The sequence below is a fragment of the Pleurodeles waltl genome, chromosome 3_1, assembly GCF_031143425.1.
Source record: "Pleurodeles waltl isolate 20211129_DDA chromosome 3_1, aPleWal1.hap1.20221129, whole genome shotgun sequence".
Taxonomy (NCBI): Eukaryota; Metazoa; Chordata; class Amphibia; order Caudata; family Salamandridae; genus Pleurodeles; species Pleurodeles waltl.
In genome coordinates, this window is record NC_090440.1 from 1,648,786,186 (window position 1) to 1,648,805,959 (window position 19,774).

Consider the following 19,774-nt stretch of genomic DNA (forward strand, 5'->3'; position numbering starts at 1 on the left):
TCATCCACTTCCAAATCAGTACACCTCAAGTCAACCCCCCTCCCCCACCAGGTTCAGCACTCCAAGCCGCAGCTGGAACTCAGCTCAGCAGCCTCACCATTGATCAGTCCCACCCCAGAGCAAACCTCGACAAAGACATCAACAAGTTCAACAAGAACCCATCAAACCCAACAAGCATAGTAAATCAAACAAGCAGGCCAGCTACTACACAGAGATCAAACAACACTGTAAACAGCTAAAAATGAAATGGAGAGCCAGCCATGACACCACTGACAAAACTACCTACAAGGCTGAACTCAGACACTGTCACCAGCAAATAATAGACACACTAAGCTTAAAGCACTAGGAGACCACATTGAATGAAGCTCCAGCAGCTGAAAGGAGATCTTCTCAATTGTCATGGATGTCACTTCACCGTCCGCCACTACCACTAACATTGCTGCCTCCCAACAATCAAATGTACCACAACCACCAGGAACAACACAGCAGCAATCAGTCAGACTATCCACTGAGGAGTCTCAACAGAACCATGCCCCCACCATATCTGCAACCAGCACCTCCCTGACCCACATCCTCATCACATCCATTATGTCTGCCACTTTCACGTATGAATGGAAACTTGCAGAAGTCAACGTCCTCCTCAAGTCCACAGCAAATATCAATCAACTGAGCAACTTCCGACCCATCTCCTTGCTCTCCTGTGCAGATCAAGTGATTGAGAAGGCCATTAGCAAACAACTCACAACCCAGCTCGAACGCCACCAATTTCTAGACAACACACAATCAGGATTCAGAAAAAAACAACAGCACAGAAACAGCTCTTATCTTGCCAATGATGACATTCAAGACATCCTGGACCAAAGAGAAGGATGGGTCCTCATCTTACTTGACCTCTCCACAGCCTTCAACACTGTCTCCCACAAGACCCTCATCAGAAGACTCCCCGAGATTGGCATACAAGGATCTGCTCTCAAATTGATCTGTTCCTTCCTTGTGGCAAGAACTCAACGGATTCGGCTGTCATCCTTCACATCACAGACCAAGAAACTGATACACGGTGTCCCACAGGGATCGTCTCCCAGCTCCACTCTTTTTAATATTTACATGATACCACTCTCCAACATCATCTGATCACAAGACATCCCCATTATCTCATATGCCGATGACACCCAACTTATCCCCTCCCTGACGGACAAGAGAAACACCACCAGAATTCACCAACTGCATGGCCATGGTAGCAGACTGGAAGCAAACCAATTGCCAGAAGCTCAACTCGAACAAGATGGAAGTACTGGTGTTAAGCAACAAGACCTCCCCATGGGATTCCACCTGGTGGCCGTGTGAGCTAGAGCTAACACCCACAGACCACACAAGAAATCTAGGGATCATCCTAGATGAGAAGCTCAACATGACGGCTCAAGTCAACACAATGTAAACCACTTGCTCCCACATCCTACGCATGCTGCAAAAGATCTTCAACTGGTTGCTTCAGAACACCAGATGGACTGCTAGACAAGTACTCATCATCAGCAGGCTGAACCACGGCAACACTCTCTCCGCTGTTATCTCCAAACAACTTCTATACAAACTCCAGACCAACCAGCATGCAGCTGAAAGACTAATGCTAAAACTCCCATGCAGCACCCACTTCACACCGCACTTCAGGAAGCTTCACTGGCTCCCCATTCACAATCACAGCCAATTCAAACTTCTGTCACACACAAACAAAGCCAAAAGCAAAATTGAAGGCTGCTCATTCTCCTACATTGCACCCAAAACATGGTACAACCTCACTCAACACGTCAGACCTTCATCCCAACTTCTTGAATTCCACAAGAATCTGAAGACCTGGCTGTTCATATAAGCGCTTTGGGACCAAAAACCTACACACTTTGCCCAAGTGCCTGGATACCCTCTTGGGTGATCAGTGCACTATTGAAATCAACGTAACATCTCCTGGTACATATATTTGTTCTTGAATAACACAAATTATTACATTTTATGTGCAACCTCTGCAGCACAGTCAAATTAAATCTATTTCGATTATTATTATCAGAAAAGCAAAAACACTAGCTAGACACATGAATTTGAAATCTCATTCATGGAAAATAAAACAACACTTTTTCTTCAGCTGCTTTAAAATGGATGTCAGTGCAAGCAGGCAGATGCCATGTAACGTCAAGTTGTGGCCTAGTTATGCTAATCTAAATACAGATAAATAAACATTTCTAATTATTGAAAATGCTTTCTAAATAGGTAGATAATAAATTCAAAAAGTATAATTGTTCATCAGTGTCTATCACGTGAGATGTGAGCTTCAGTTTTTGACTTTCGGACCACGTGTTCCGAAAGAACAGTACATTGCATCTTCAAATCTATCCTTCTGCTTCACAGATAATGAGTAAATAACATGAGCTTGGCAATCACTGTAAACAGACGAGTGCTGAAGGAACCAAGTTATGTATTTATTTGATGGCTGCTTTGCAGAAAAGACGTACACATTGTTAGAAGTAAGCACATGCACTTGTTTCTCCGTCTCCTATAATTATACACAACACTGTGCATTTTGAAAAGCAATTGTTAACACTGCACCCGCTTAAATCTTTTCTAATCAAAGATTTATTGTCAACTAGCAATCACATTTTACACTTAAAATTACAGTTGCCATTAATGTACTGAAAGCAAGAAGCAGGATTTCCACTGCACCCAGTTTTCTCATTGTTCATGATATTTTAGTGGTTTCAGCACTAGGATTTGAAAGCAATTGGATAGAAACATTGAGGTGGTGAAGCTCCATAATTTTGTTATCTACTGTGAACAAAGCAATTTTCCATATACTCTTGACTGTGCTTTCCTTATTTATCCCTGTCTCTGAGGCATGACACTTCACAAACCCAAACAACCGCTTCTCCTTCTCAGTGTTTAGATGTATGCATGAGGTGTTCCACTGAGGTGGTGGGAGAACAAACACAGTTAGGGCCATATGTACGAACACATTTTCCCATAGACACAGAATGGGCAAAACTGCTTGCTACATCTGGCCCTTAGTTCTCTCTCCCTCCTCACTAGGTCCAATATGAGGTGTTGTATTAAATGTGGTGTCATACTGCAATGAGCTATCTCTGGCCCAGATTAACCAAGCCTTTGCCTTGCCCTTGTGCATTCACGCAACACAGCAGAGCAACTTTGCTTGCTGCGTTGTTTTCCATTAACAGTTGATAAATATACCCCACAATATCTACCCATAACATTACATTCTCCGGTGCCCACCTCCCTTTTGTAGCATAAAACCCACACATAGTGCTCTGTGCATAAAATCAGCAGGGGTGGTGGCCTCACTCTCTTTACAGATTATCACCTCAGGACCCTAAAATCCTGGGTACTCACATAACATACTATGCATACATAAAGACATTCTACACTGTGTAGGCTGGTTCTAGACATGCAGCTTCACTATCAACAGTCTCTGCCTTTGACCAGAATGTAATCAAGTGTTACCAATCACTCAATAGTAGCTCCCTCAGTGCGAATACCATATTTCTCAATTAGAAGTGTACTCCAAATGTCTTTCTATAGAAATGTTTTCACTTTCCTGTGAAATCTAACATAATAACCCAGAGAGCACATGGAGCTGGATTGTGGCTTCTGTTCCATTCATTCATTTTAAATGTAAACCCTGAATACACATAATGAAGTAGCGTAATTTAGGCTCCATCCTTTACCAGTTATCATTGAGCAATTATGCATTTATATTTGACACTATATTTACTGTGTGTCCTAAATATTAATAATGTGTGTGAACATTTAAATGCATTAATGAAATGTGAGTGTTGAGAAACTAAAGCTTTATAAACGTGCACTCTAATGTTCATTTAAATTGCTTTCATATATTTATTATTCATGTTCATATTTACATTTTAAGTTGTATTTGCAGATTAACTGTTTAGTTAAAGTTAGAGTGACTAAAGGTCTTAATTTTGAAATGTATTTTGCTTGGTTAGTGTGTTTTTTCTTTTGCTGGTGCGTTCTCATGATTTCATTAGCTAGGGAAGAGTATTGTATACATTAGTTAATTGATAGTAAGGCCTGAGAAGAGAAATCTTGGCAGAGAAACAAGATGACCGAATGAGCATATGAAGCCTCCTATTTATCGTGTGTCAGAAACGGGGGAATGCTCAACTTTGCAGTAACTGTCCAGGTTCTGTGGGATGGGAAATTCAGGTGATATTGCAAATTCACACCTCAAGAAGTGAAATGATTCCTGGTGGGGTGGGAAGAGATATGATTGTTGTTAATGTTTTCTTGGTTTTAACTAATGTTCACTCTGTCAGAAGTTGGAACAGGGCAAGTGTGAACTTCATGCTAAACACTTATTCTATTACTAGAAGACTTCCACTGGAGTTTTCACTATGCTGACACCTTCTCGCATTTCCAAATTTCCTTGAGGCCCCACTTTATAAATCCTACTTATTCCAAACTTAGAATATGAAACTTACTTACGTTTAGGAGAGAGAAACAGAGTTTCTTGAAAGAATACCTATTTCTAATTCTCAATTTCTTTATTGCTGTGGTTGTGATTATTTTGTATTTTATCCTACTGAGACTGACCCTTTTGCATTATTTCCGATTGCCAGATGTGATCTTGTATTTTTTTAATATTCTCCTGACATGCATATTTATTGGACTGATTATTAATTGGTAATAAAATTACTTAACTTCAGTCACCACTTCCTGGTCCTTATTGTGTGACCAAATGGGCTTGATGGAAATGTAGTTGTTTTATTATTGCTAACTCCCTTGGCATCTCAATCAACTTTAAAGGATCCATCAGGTGAGAGATTGTAAATCACGCACCTGTGCGCTCCTAGTAATGTAATGTAATATAATGTGAGTTGATTTGTAAAGTGTAAAACTGTGTAAGATAATGGGTTTCTAGTTAATTGATGAAAAGGACTCTGAAAAGTGGCTGATAAATGTTAAAAGGACGTTTATACGTGTAAACACTTTGAAGAATAAAAGCTATTGTAAACTGGAGGTTTATCGACTTGTGAATCATAAATGGAAATGGGAATACGATGGACAAATTAAGGAATTAAATAAGCAATTAATTAATGATAGTGCCACTGTGAACCATGCAATTATAATCAATTAGCGATGTATTACTCATGTTTTAAGACTGTTATTGTTTTAATCACAAAATGACTGCAAACAGTTACAAAAACAGGTATTTCAACCCTAGGAAGAGCACTACCCCTATTTATTTGGGCTTGATATGGAACAGTGTGTGTATGGCACCTTTTGCATAGCACCGGACCAACATCTAATTACCCTGTTTTTGGTAGAACTGGCAAATGTGTATCAGGTTAACCTCTGCCAACCAGCTCTCAAACCATAACACTTTAATTGAGCCCTTCAGTGTGTTACACTCTTCTTAGGGAAGGGAAATTAAATGTAGACTATAGAATAAAGGCATGGATTTTAACAATAATCATTGTGCAGGATGCTCACTCGGAGGGCTGGCTTTTGGCGTGAATGAGCTGGGCCCAGGCGTAGCACGACAGCCCTTAGAGGGAGTACAGAGCTATCTGTCTTAAGATCCTTTAAACAGCAGTGTCCTCACCTGACTCCAGTGATGCAGTAACTAATCTCTGCAAGAAAATGAACAGTGTTATGGAAAATGTTCCTGATGAAAAGGCTGCTAACATCTCCAAAATGAACCGAACTGTGGTTCAAGAATTGAGATACGTTTTTGAATACTCAGCAAAGGGTTGGTAACATATTCCAAGAAGGAGTTTGTAATAATTTGAAGTATGATAACGTTTGCATAAATTAGTGACAAGATTTTACGCTGTTAACAATTTAACACATGATTTACAAAAGATTTCATCTAACAAAATGAATGATCTGTTCAGCTCATGTTCTGTTGCACCATTGTTGGCATACTGAAGCAGGCACACTTTGTTACTTGGTATTAAGATGCTTTGGATGGATGAAACATAGAAGGTAAATATTTGATTTAGATACAGAAGCTATACTGCAAAGAATAATTGGAAGGAAGTCCGAATCGCATGTTAAAAAGACACCAGGACCTGCATTACATTTAGGTTGCATTGGCTATGTCGGTGCTGCTTCACACCCTTAACTAGGTGTTCCTGGCACAACCCAACAGTATGCCAATCACACAAAAATTACACTGCCCTAAGCTCAGGCCCAAACTCTGATAGTTCGTGCCTGAGCTATACAGAGTGCATTAGTGACTGACAGGGTCTTCTAGTCCCCCTGTCCATAGCTCCCCGTTCCTCCAGCTATAGATGGCCTCTGGGGTTGCATTGACTGTGCCATCTTTCTGTCATAAGGCGGGGCCGCAAAGGCAGGGCGCTCCCCCATTTGCAGAAGGTCATGCACCCATGCAAATAAAGGTATGGCAGCACAGTTCATATTATAGAAGAGTCACACAGGCATCTGCAGCCCTTCCCATAAGACCAGAGTGCTCCAGGGTGAAAAAAAGTGAGCGGAAATGCCATTGCCTCCTGTGGGCATTTTCTTTAATACATCTGCTGTATTCCCTGGGAGTTGGCAGGTTGCATTGTCAAAGATATACTATGGCCTCTGAAAACCAATTATGAGCCTGTCTTGCCTACATTCATCTCCTTAGAGTCAATGTTTTGTATCTGTGTACATGAGAGTACATACTATAAATTAACGTGACATAACCTTAATGGTGCCACCAACAGCAGGCCTGGTGGCCTGTGCCTGCATCTATTTTTTGCACTTTGTTCACAAAGAAACAAACATATTCAAAGTGTCTGTAGATCTTTGGAATATTTTTCACTGCCACAATCTCTGATGAAGTTCATCTGGCATTGCAGAGAGCAAAGCAAACTGTTACAGTGTGATTCCCAGGTCAGCAAAGGCCTCTGGTACTGGAGAGCAAGTATGTCCCTTTAGGATCTGTTATTCCCAGTGTTGAAAAACCACCAGAGCTGCAAGGTCACTTGCTCAGAGGTGCATATCTTATTCCAGTCCAATACGGGTCTGAGGTCTCCCTGATCGCTGAATGACTACTGTGCCAATCACCATAGTTGTATGAAAGGCAAGGTGGTTCTCCAGACCCATTTACACTCTCCTGCTGTACCTACTTCTGGATGCTCCAGGAGGAGCGGGTGGATGCTAGATGAAGGTACTAAACAGGAGGGATAAGGCTACAGGAAGGTACCAAGGTTCTGCAGTAGGTAGTTCTGCGGAGAAGGAAAGTAGGATTCAGTAACTGATCTGCAGGAGGGAGCTGTGTGCTGCTTGAGTAAGACTTCAGAAGGGAGGAAGTGCATAAGGGAAGCAGAATAGACAGGGTTTTGGAGGTGTGACAAAGACAACTAGAGGCAGGATGCTGCTGTGTAAGGGGTGAGGGAGGCAAAGGGGATGCAGGCAGAATGAAGAAGGAAAGTAGTACTGCTACTGGGAAGGGATAAAGCCAGGCTGCAGAAGAAAAATGGTACTGCTGTTGGAATGGGATGTACTACTCTAAGATGGGATGTAGGCAGAATGAAGAAAGAAGTCAGTACTGCTACAGGGATAGGATGCAGGCAGGGTGCAAGAGTATTTGGGATTGGAATCACAAGAGAGGAAGGTGGGTGCTACAGGAGAGAAGTGACTGCAGGAAGGATGGGTCTCTGGGAAAAAGATGGAAGTAGCATGCAGCAGAAGTGAGGGTGGTGAAGAAGGAAAACATAGGGTGCATCAAGAGCTGCCTTTGAGTTATGTGTAAAACAAACGATAACTCTGCTCTCTAAGAGCATGGGCTTGTACAATTGATGTTACTTTAGGGGTGGCTCTGTTGGATCAGGCTTGGGGAAGATCTGCATGACTCCACAGGGCTCCTGCAGTTTATTGCTCTGCTGTGTGAGGACTGAGCCTGTATAGTCTGTGTAACGTGAATAATAACCCTGCTGTGTTAAGCCAGAGCCTTTAATATCAGTAAGCGCTGTGAAAAACAGTGACTATAAATACAGGAGGCTGAAACCAGAGGGATAGCTTTGCTCTGTAAGGTCTGAGGGCCTCATTTTGAATTTGGCGGGCAGCAGAGGCCGCCCGCCAAACTCTGTAGGACGGAAAACTGCCAGTCCGGTTTTCCACCTTCCAGTCCTATTATGAGTGTTTCCGCTGGGCCAAGTGGAACACTCACCACAACATCGAGAGCAGCTCATAATCGAGCCGGGGGCAATGTTGGTGTGCGTTGGGTGCAACAGCACCCGTTGCGCTTTTCACTGCCCGTAATTCAGACAGTTAAAAGTGAGATGGGGCTGTCCATGGGGGCCCCTGCACTGCCCATCCCGTCTCCATCACCTTTTGAATGGGGGTGGGACACCATACAAAAGCCGGCAGAGAGGGGACTCGTAATGCCCAGCAGCGCGGCAACAGCGGTGCTGGCGGTCAGATCGTGGCAGCTCCGCCATGGTCGTATTGTGGAGGAAGGACCGCTGCTTTTGCGGCATTCTGACCTCCACCGTGAGTCTGGTGGTCCTAGGACCGCCAGACTCATAATGAGGCCCTGAGTCTCTTCAATGTGTGTAACAGTAGAGAAAGCTCTGCCTATGGAGCTCAGAGCCTATAAAAGACCAGCTTAACTGTCACAGCTGTCTGAGAAGTGTCCCACTGAGATTCTTGTGCGCTGATGGACAGCTTTATTGACTGAGGGCTGAGACTGGAAAATATGCTTAACCTCAGGGTTGCCTATAGAGGACATAGATGATGATAACATTTGAATTGTGTGGCGAACTTTGCTAGCAATCATGCTTACCATTCATGCCTCTGAAGACTTGAAGAGTAAGCACAACTTTCGATTTTAATTTTGAGAGGTGGGGTTTCTCCCAGTAAGCATTTCAAGAGTTGTATATGGGATAAAGTACCCCAAAATGTACTTTATAAAGATACTAAAAGTCACAGGGCACGTATATGACCATCTAAGAGGGAAGGTTCTGCAGGCTGACTGCATTTGTACAGTCAAGTAACTCCAAAGTAACTTGCAATATCATTTGATGTACGTTTTGTTTATGCCTGATATTTGAGACCTTGCCTCAGCTCCTGTCAGTTCTCCCATTCCTTTCATAGTTACTAATTGGGGGGGGGGCTTGTGTCTTGCTGGCACATTCAGCCAGTCCTGGATTTTTAGCTAAGAGTCTTTTAAATGCTGGGGCTTTAGCACAAAGCTGTGGTGCTGAAATATACACTAGAAGTCCCAAGAATTATGGAACAGAAGTATCTAAGCAAAACAATAAACCTATCTAGGCCTAAAGCCTATTTACTGTTTATAAAAGTATTTAACACTTTTAAACACAAAATAAATTGAAGGGCCAGCTTGGGAAGAAATGCTTCATTTGTCATACGTTTTTCGAAGCAGTTGTTAGTGCCTAGTAAAATCAGATTTATAATCTGCTACCGCTTCAGTCTGTTCATGCGAGGCAAGGCTGAGGGGCTTTGACACTATTCTCCTTCAGAAGGTGACTATTCTGTCAAGCAGTTACTGCAGCAGGGATGTGGCAGCAGCAGGTACATCCTCCTCCTTCAGAAGTTGTGAGGGAGATTGTATGGGAAGCCGTCTGTTGCATTGCGCTTCCACGTGGGATGCGGCAGTGTAACGTAATTACTTGCTTGTAATAAGATACTGCTATTGAGTGTTGATATTATTTTCTAATTAAAGGCATGTTCTGATGTCATAATATGTCAGTGATATGGCTCTCTTCTTTTTTTTATATAAAAAATACATTTAACTTGTTCTACAACCCTACCTAATGTAAAGATTGTACACGGAAAAATATCCCTTCTCTTTGTGATTGAGCCTTAAGATGACAACTTGAAGGGTGAGAAGTACTGTATGGTCATTCTAAGCCTCGCAATGCAACATGGTTGAGGGTCTGCCAAGGAAATATAATCATTACTTTAGTTCCAGCTTAGATTCGTCGCACACCAACAGACTGTAAGGAGTCATTGATTTAGCAATGAGTACCCTACGTGCCTGACTGGAGACCCATCTTGTTAGCAGAGATTCTACATTGGAAGAGTGTGCTTCTCACAGCACTTACAACGTGATTGTTGAACTGTGCATAGTGCCGTGTGAGGTTTACGTATTAAGTATAATTGCACAAGATGCTTGTGTATGTCACAGATACGGAAGAATATAAGCATACCCCAAGCCCAATAAAAATAGATGACTGCTCGGTGACAGCTCTATAGGACCTAACAGCCTAGTGGTTCCCTGGGAGAATGGCCTCTCTTTGGGGCTCTGACGCTCTCTTCGGGGCTTCAAAGGACTCTTCGGGGCTCCGAGGCTTTGACAATCTCATAATAAAACAGATCCAGAAGTGTGGAGCCAAACTTGTTTGAGCCCCTGTGGGCCCACTCAAGCTACCCTAAACCTCTGTGCAGAGAAGGGGTGTGACTGAGGAGAAACAGGGCCTGATTCACAAAGGCATTTTGCATTTGCAAAAGTACCGATTTGCAAAATTAGGCTGTTTGTGACTGCAAAAAGGCCTTTTTGGCCTCAAATTACAATGTGATAACATGTCACCAAATCACAATTTGGGTTTGAGACTAAATATAGAATTATTATTTGGAATGGGCGTATTTAGGACATCCCACCTAAACACCAATTTAGCAAGGGATGTATTAATATGTTGTGACCGAAATTCAGTAGCAACTCATTAATATTTTACCAACTACATAATTCTAGTGGTAACCCTTTCGTAGAAGGGAAGGGGTGAGGTCCCAAAGAGACCTCTTTCCATTTGTGAATGTTGACAGAAACATTTTTAAGAGTTGGCAGAGGTCCCACGGACTGCTGAGACCACTGCCTATATCTAAAAATGTTTACTTAAATGTATCTTTTTAATGTATCATGTTTACATACATGATGGTCTGCTGACCCCAGCAGGCCAACATCCCTGTGATGGCTGTGAATCAAAGTGGGTCACACTTTGCTACCTGCCTCATTAATATTCATGAGATAGGTCAAATTATGACTCACTGTGATTCGATATTTTGCAAACCAACCCATTAGTATCAAGGTCAGTTCGCAAAAATATAACACAAAACAGATTGCAACTGGTATTTTGCAATAAGTGTTCCATACATCTAACCTAACCTTTACGGTCTGCACTGAACAATGTTCAAAGTGAAATGGCATACAAAACTGAAAAAAAGAAATTAAGGAGTGGAGTCCATCAATAGAAGAGGACATTAGTAATGAAAGTCCACCTGAACTTCAACACTTAGGCCATTATTACCAGTGCCTAGTACTTTGGTGCGGGGACACAATCACTAACTTCTCTGGACAGAGCAGGTGAGAGGTGAGCTGGGGGAGCATTTGCTGCTACCCCCGTTGTGCCCTCTGCCCCCACAGCACCGCTCAAGGCCGAGGATTACCCGGCAAAATTGAGTGGGCCAGAGCTCTACCCCTCCCAACCCCTTATCACCCCTCCAATCCTTAAGAGGGCTATTTTGTGTTTTTTAAACATCAACCAATACAAAGGAATTACAAACACAAAGGCCCAGCCAATCTATCGGTTTGGTCGCACATAGACTGATTTCCAGGGCTGATTTATACCTATTAGCATGCAGGATTTCTTTCGGAAATTGATTCTTCGTGGCTCTTGTTTTGAAACTATCATTTTGCTTTTAACGCCAGGACTGTAAATGGAAAATGTACATGGAAATGGATGGCGATGAAATTGCAATAACCTACATAAAGGAAGTGACATTCAACGCCGGCCGGCCTGATGTAGACGTCTTGAAGATGACAAAGGTAAACTTGCATTCGTCACATAAACGCTTCACAAATGTGCCGCTACCAATTCAAGCGTGCAAGTTAAAATGCCCATCAGGAAGGTTTCCGCGGGCATGGAGATGTGTATAAATGCGGTCTCTTGTTGACTGAACGAAGGGCAAATTTTGCTCATCAGACCAGCCCTAATAGGTTTTTCTTCCCTGTTTTGGTGTCTGCCGATATATTCAGAAATAGGCCCATTTCATTGCGCATTTCAAGATTTGGAGTCCAATTTACATAATTTCAAGATGAAAAAAAAACGGCAGAACGCATAAAATAGGTCGTTATTTAAAATACATTTCACAGGATGTAACTTTCTCAACATGTGAGGTTTAAAATCCTATGAAGACTGCATGTGTTAATAAACGGATTTGGTCCTTGTATCACAACTGTTACGAAAATTGATCCTGCATGGAAACCACAAGTAAATAGCAAAGAAACCATTTCATGTCTAACATTGTCTTCGATTAATTTTCTTAAGAAGTGAGAGAATACATTTTCTCTATTGCAGGCAAGGCAGAGTTAACATGCTAGTATGAAGGGAGACCCCCATGTGAAGTTAATGCTTTTTCAAACCAGTTATTAACTACAATAGGAACCAATTCGAAATCAGCTGTTATCCTAAGCCGAAAAACACATTTAGTAGCAGCATATTTTACATGATAAAAAAGAGAAAATTGTAACCAATCAAAAGCCACTGTTCCTGCCTTAATTCTCCCCGAGCACTGTACATTACACAGTAATAGTTTGCAAGCGTCTGTGTCACCAGCGAGAATAGGAAAATTGATTTTGCACAGTAAGTTGCAGTCTGTGGGAAGTCACCATAATGTTCGTCATTTTATTTGCAGCCCCCCTTTGTGATGGAGAAGTGGATTGTGGGAATTTCAGAGAAGCAAAGAGTGGAATGCACTGTAACGTATGAGGTCAGTTTGGCGCTCCAGGCTACAGAATGATGTAAGACACGCATTTTAATTACATAGCTAATGTTAGTAGAATGTTTTAAAGACTTCTTCTGAAAAGCATGCCTCAATCTAAATAAAGTGATTCTGTTTCACACATACTGGTAAGGATACTATTAAATAGGTAAATAATATGTCCTAGGTAGTAAGCACTTGTGAGCCACCTACGATCTCCCGTTGTCAGCTTATCAATACAAAACCATGCGGTTGTACTCTGCACTCCCTCAACATGCAGAGGCAATTGTCAACGTGTGTTTTTTTAAATGATCTGGGGCATTCCACATCAACATCTTTCCAACCGCACCCCCCATAAAATCAAATCGTAGGGCTACATGGCTTCCAACGAGAGATGAAGCTTTATACGGATTCCACTCTGCAGTACAACACAGTGAGCTCCAGAGTACAAAGAAGGTAGAAAGGACATATGAAACTCTGCGGCAGAAGTCCCATCAATAATTAGTCTTGGGCCTGGATCATAGTGACAATGCACTCCTCTGTCCGATAGGTTAGTGGGTCAAACCTTTCCATCAGTAAAGTTAGCTCAGACTCTACTATCAGAAACGTGCCCACCTCCCCCCCCTCTAAATCAGACAGCAAACCTTGGGTTTGGTGGGGTGGCAGCCTGGTCAGTATAAAGCATGGCTCATACTTCAGTGAACCATCAATGGACATTACATTCTTCTTCTCATGAACTGTTTTAATTGTGTGTTATTTCTCTGCACACCAGGTAACATTCGGGACCTTCAAATCAGGCGAGCTATCAATTAGTGAGTGAGATGTGTCTTAGTGAGCCTTTTTTATATTTTAGTAGCGTAAAAGAGCAATACAAAGGCCCATGGAAGTTCTAGGGCATGGGACTGGAATCATCAAAGTAAGATGGAAGGAGTTTTTGTAGATCACATAGTATAATAAGCTTTTCTTCTTGACTACTAGTTGAGCAGCCACTTACTTCACATACTAATGAGTTCATATATCCTACCTCGCTCTCATGAATATACCTATCTCCTTTTCAGCATTAGCGTAATGTGAGCAGAGGTAGTCCTGAAGTCCGAAGCATTCTTAATGTCCTTGCCCATACTCGATTAGTGGTCCAGCTCATTGGTAAACTGTTATACCAGACACGTCTTTGAGAGACACTGGCTGAATTTCTAACCAAATGGATTTCTGATGAAAAGTTGAAGTTGGTCTGTCTTATTTTTAATTTCTGGGTATTAACTACCAGACACAGATTTTTAGAAACACCAAACCGAACAGGCTGAAAAAGGTCCCTCCCCACTTCAGCAACTCCAGTCAGAACAAGTTGTTCAGTTTTCAAAATTTTTAGGTAACTTTGTGCACACCGTCATCTTACAATAGCTTGGAAGTTTGTGAATGAATCTAAAGAAATGGAAAGCGAACAGAAAACAAAAACAAAAGTATGAAAACAACATCATTTGCTAGCCTATACCCTGAAGATTCTGCTATTTTTCCTCTCAGGTGGGTCCTGTCTTGTGATCCTCAATGCTGGGTATTATGGGCCTGATTACGAGTTTGGCAGAAAGTGTACCACTGTCGAAACAGTGTTGGAATCCCAGGCGGCCAACTTGGTGGTCCGCCCAATGAATGACGATGTTGGCGGGTTGCTGGGCAAGAGGCCGCAGGAGTCCCACTGACTCCTCCAGCCATTCGCCGACCACCTCGATGGCAGCATGGGGAAAATCAGCTGTCAGAGGGCAGTACAGACAAGGTTCCCATCATCCGGATTACAAAGTGCCTTTCATCAAGCCGACTGTGGCGAGGAGACCGCCTGCTCAGAGATGACTGAATTGAAGGAAATGGGGTGCAAACTCATCCATTTCCTTCTTTCCCCATCAGTCTCCAATGTGGACCCCTTTGTCGAGGGCCCCCTTCGCAGCAGCAACATGCCCCTGAGGAAAACTACCCCATTGGGGCCGAAATCAAGGTAAGTATGTTTCACACTTTTCTCCCACTGACTGGACTGGTCACCTGTGGTCCGGACTCCAGCAATGGAAAAGTACTTGACAACATATTTTTTCACATGTCATGCATATGTGTATGTTACACTTATTTAGTCAAAATGTACACACCTGAATCAACACATATGAAAATGTTTTCTTGAATTGCTGACCGCGACTTATGCCAGTCCCCCACCATTAGATACACTGCTGCTGTGCCAGCGGTGACATCTAAATACCGCGGGCAAAAGACCGCCAAGTCTACGGAGTACTTGGGACCACTGTTGTGGTGGAATGGCAGTGAGACCGCCAAACTCATAATCCGGCCCTATGTCTGGTCTTTCTTTGTTTTTTGGCAATGCCTGCATGAGTGAAGTCAGTGTTTAGAATGTGTGATGTGTTTGGAATGTGCTGTGCCTGTGCTCCGTATTAGGAGTTGGGAACACTAATTCCTTCATGGCACATCATGCTGCTGTGTGGACTATTTTATAGGCCTTGGTCTGCATTTGAACATTACCTGTATCCTGAAGTGGACTTAGGTAAATAAAATCACATATTTATCATCTACTTCATGGACCACCTTATCCTAACACTAGGCTGTTAATCACCTACCCCACTGTCTGCTTATTGGTGAAAGGAGCATCTTATATATTTGTTGCCTTAAACCTCCCCTTTTTTAACTAAATTCAGAAACTCTCTACCAGAATTGTCTTGTATGAAGCATATTTCATTCCATGAGAATCCACCTGGAGTTTTACTCAGAAATTGAGCAATGCTGCTTTGCCTCGAGCATTGAAATCATCCATCACAAAGTGCCTTTTTGTGGACTCAGATTGATAAAATGGAGAACTTCGTGGTCTCTGCAAAACACACCTTGTTGTATTGATTATACTTATAAAGGTCTGCCCCTCAGATTAATCCTCTATGTACTCTTTGCCAGTTATTGTTCAGCTGCCCCAAGGATGGCTTCCAGATTCACCAGCACGTTTCATCACTTGATGTGAAACCTCTGCACAGATATTCACTAGAACGTCTAAAGCACATAACTGTGCATTTTTCATCACGTTGCCCTGTTGACATACTCTGATATCTATTTTTACCAAAATCACCACCCACCATCATTCTGCTTTGGTAAATTGATAGGGATTTGTTTCATAGGCTTTCACTCGTATGACAGGAGACATTTTTCAGAGTTTGTTTTTTTGTTTCACATACTGCCCATCCCTGTATGCTGCAATTCGTGATTTCGAAACGATTGTTTAACATTTTAGGCAGGCTTTGAACTGGGGGTTTTGGTTTCCTTTTTTTGTTAAAATCATAAAAGTATCACAAATTACTTTTTCAGCTTTAGATAAAATGCTTTGGAGAAATCTCACTTTGTCCTCAGTAAATGGAAGCGAGTGAATGTTATAAGAGTGAGTGATGCAGTACTGGAGTGGGACAGCTGCACCAGCAAACCTATTATAGTAACCGGAAATGTGACCAGGTCACATGACTTTCTGTTAATGTTACTTCTTTTCATTTACCCATTACCCATCGTACTTTATTCAGTGAAATAAGGCACCTGCCACAGGATAAGTGTAAAAGGGACACTGATTGGGTTAGCACTAGTGAATTAGGAAGAGAGTGTCAGCGGACAAGGTTGTGGTAGCTGCTCGAAGATGCAGCAGGTTCATAACTGCTGCTAACAGGAGGAAGAAGACTAGGGTATCAGCGAGGATGCCAAAGTGGATCTGCCCTACACAGTTATGTCGGTGCATAGTGTGAGTGCACCTTATGGGTTGATCTGGTGCCACCTGCTTCCACCTTGATCTGCTGCTGTTACTCATCTTAACTGGCTCCCCACTGGCATCCACTATCACATATTTTCAATGATTCGGATCCTTAAAATAAATGGCAGAATATTGATGGTACTACAATAATATCGAAGTTTAGAATATCAATACTAGGTATATTATTTTTCTTTTTTAAATAATAATATAAAAGGTTCACATATTTGTTACTTTAATATTGTGGTTTTAATATCCGTTTTATGTGTTAATAAGGTGTGATTTATTTTGCTATTTTTTTTTATTTTTTAAACATTCTTCATTGTTCACATTTATTTTTAATAGGGTGTTTTTATATTTTGTGTGGTTTATGATTTTAATAAATGTGTAATTGTAATGGTTTTCAAGTTGTTGGGTTTTATAGGGCGTTTGGGTGTGTGTTGTTTTTTAAATAGTGTTTTCTTTTAATATATTATTTTTTTATATTCTAATTAAGTTTTTAAATGATTTTTTGAAGTTTAATATTTATTTTTCATGATGGGTTTAATATAGATTTGGGTGGGTAATGTTTTTAAATAATGTCTCTGATATTTTCGAAGTTAATTGACGTTATATATATATATTATGTTTTCCTTTTTGTTTACTATTTAAATACATCTTTTGGTTTATGATTCAAGTTCTTGCATTTTATAGAGATATTGGGTGTGATTTGTTTTAAATTTTAAATATTTTATTATTTTGTTTTAAATACTTATACCTTATTTAATTAAGCATTTTTCTCTTTTATTGTTTTAATATAAATTAATAATTTGTTATGTTTAAGAAATGTGTTTGAAAAACTGTAATTAATCGTTACAACTGTAAAATAGAATTTTGTAAATTAAATGATTGTGCTAATCAAACTTTATACATTAGATAGTACATTAATTAAACTAGCTTCAGTTTCAGTTTTATTTAACAGTGTTCGGTAAATTAAAACCAGTATACAAACAATAAACACAAGTAATGAGATCATAAAATACTAAAAGGCTGATTTTAAAATAAAATATGCAAGCTTAATTGCAGAATATTACAGGTTTGCTTGGTAACTAATTATGCAGGCATGCCCTAGACTCTCAATCTCCGGGAGCTGGCTCTCTCATTTGTCCAAAAATGTTGGCAGCTTGCAGTTAAGCTGCACATCATCCCCTTTGGATCCAGCCAAAATCGCCGGCCTTTACCTGCGGAATCCCCTTTGAAGCCATGCTGGTCGTAGGAGACTTTTACAGTACGCCATATTACTTTTACAAAGGCATATCTGATGGATCAATGTTTCTGGGGCCAAACTGCAGAGCTGACAGATGCCCGTCATGTTGCTTTGCGTCCACTTGGGGAGATGGACGTACGTTGAAAAACAGTCCATTCGGTATTTCATGAAGGCTGTTTTAATCCGTGGGTTGAGTACTGCTCCCAGGTAAGACTGGGACAAGGCTCTCATGATGACAAGACGAGCAAGGCATGGGCTTCGTTGTCCATTAACTGTGGAAGAGATTTGACGCTTTCGTTCCTCACACGCTTGACGAGCTGATATGAGCTGAGTTGGGGCAGTTGGTCTGCCAGGCCCAGTGCCGTCAGAGAGGACTCAAGATAAAGAAGGAAAGGGGAATTGGATTACTCAGAGATTTCAGCCCAGATGAGGGAGCTTAAAGTGCCTTGTCTTGCTCTCTTAAGTTTGTAGCATAAGTTAATAAATGCCCCCTTTCTCTCAAGTCAAATTCAAGACAGACCTGGGCTGGTGAAGCACAATTTGGCAGACTAAAGAATCCCTTGAAGAGCTTAACGATCTTTTTGTCCAAATGCTCCCCTCCTCTACCCCTCAATGCTTCACTGCCGTATGCAATTGTTGGGATTAGTTTGGCTTGAATGACCTTTAGTAGCGGGAGGTATGTTGAACAACCAGTGGCTTTTTTAACCTGCTTAAATGCAAAAGTAAGAGAGTTGGATTTCCAGCTGAGACTTTCCTGGTGAGGTTTAAAAGAGCCTTTGAAATCAAGGAGGACACCTAGATATTTGTATTCGCGCACTGATTTAATTTGCTGTTGCCCAGGTACCACTGATGCCTTGGTCGCGATGTTGACCTGAAGGACATGATTTTTGATTTCTCCAAGTTGATGAGAAGAGCATTTTCTTCTGAAAATTCAGCCATTGTGTTGAGTAGCTTCTGGAGTCCTACTCTAGTATGGCTGAAGAGAATAAGATCGTCAGCATACATCAAGCATGCCATAGCAGTTCTCCACCCAGCTGGTGGATGCGAGTTCACCTTGTCCAGTCTTGTCGGTAAATCGGCCAGAAAGAAATTGAAAAGAAGAGGTGTGTGCAAGCATCCCTGCCCTCAGACCCTGAGAGGTTGCGATTTCTCTGGAGAGGTGTGTGCCGTCACCTAATTTGACCCTCACCCAAGTATTTGTATGGAGAAGAGCTATTGCTTTTAACAGGTGGGCTGGGATGCCCCATTTTGCAAGCTTAGACCATAATTTCCTTCTGTCTACTACACAATCAAATTCTGCTTCATAGTCTATGAAAGAGAGAAAGAGGGGCTTCCTGGCGCGCTGACATTGATCGGATAACAAAGATACAGCCATAAGATTAACAGTTGTGCCTACCCCTTTGGAGAAGCCAGTTTGGTTAAACGGGATCAGGTTGTTGTCAGCAGCCCAAGTTTCAAGTTCCTCCAAGAGGATCCCTGCAAAGATTTTGGACTCAAAGTCTAAAAGTGCAATCAGTCAGTAGTTTTCTGGATCATTGGCCAAGCCCTTATTAATTAAACTATTTACATTACTTTTTAGGTTGCACTAGTATAGATTTAGGTTATATTGTTCAACAAAATATTCTTCTATGTTGTTACTTTAATAGGTAATAGATAACTGATATGTGTTTTTTATTTTATATTTATTTACACACATTTTATTCTATTTCTGTATTTTTTAAGGCTAGTTCAGAGTGGGAATAGAAAATCTGGCTCCCTAGTGGTTCAATGCTTTCTCCAATGTTGCTCCGTTTGGAGTGGTATAAGTAAATCTGACCACCCAAAGCCCAATGGTTTCCCTTGTGTTGCTTAGTTTACAATGGGAATAGTAAATCTGCCCCCCTTAGAGTCTGATGCTTTCCCCAGTGTTGCTTAGTTTGGATTAGTTTGGAGGGGTAATAGTAGATATGAACCCCAAATAGTCCAATATGTTGTGCAACATTGTTTTGTTTGCTAATTCCGACACCTCTGCCCCCAAAATATATCTA

The 19,774-nt window shown here is 41.5% G+C and overlaps 1 protein-coding gene across 4 annotated transcripts in view; it reads left to right on the forward strand.

Moving 5' to 3' along the window:
- MAP3K20 (mitogen-activated protein kinase kinase kinase 20) overlaps nucleotides 1-19,774 on the forward strand; it is an 800,901-nt gene that overhangs the window by 763,908 nt on the left and 17,219 nt on the right. For 3 of the 4 annotated variants that reach the window (XM_069225358.1, XM_069225357.1, XM_069225355.1), the window contains exons 17-18: nucleotides 11,681-11,797; nucleotides 12,667-12,741. In XM_069225358.1, the coding sequence (XP_069081459.1) occupies nucleotides 11,681-11,797; nucleotides 12,667-12,741 (192 nt within the window). Of the gene's footprint in view, nucleotides 1-11,680; nucleotides 11,798-12,666; nucleotides 12,773-19,774 lie in introns of all 4 variants that reach the window. The other variant, XM_069225359.1, reaches the window with a different exon arrangement.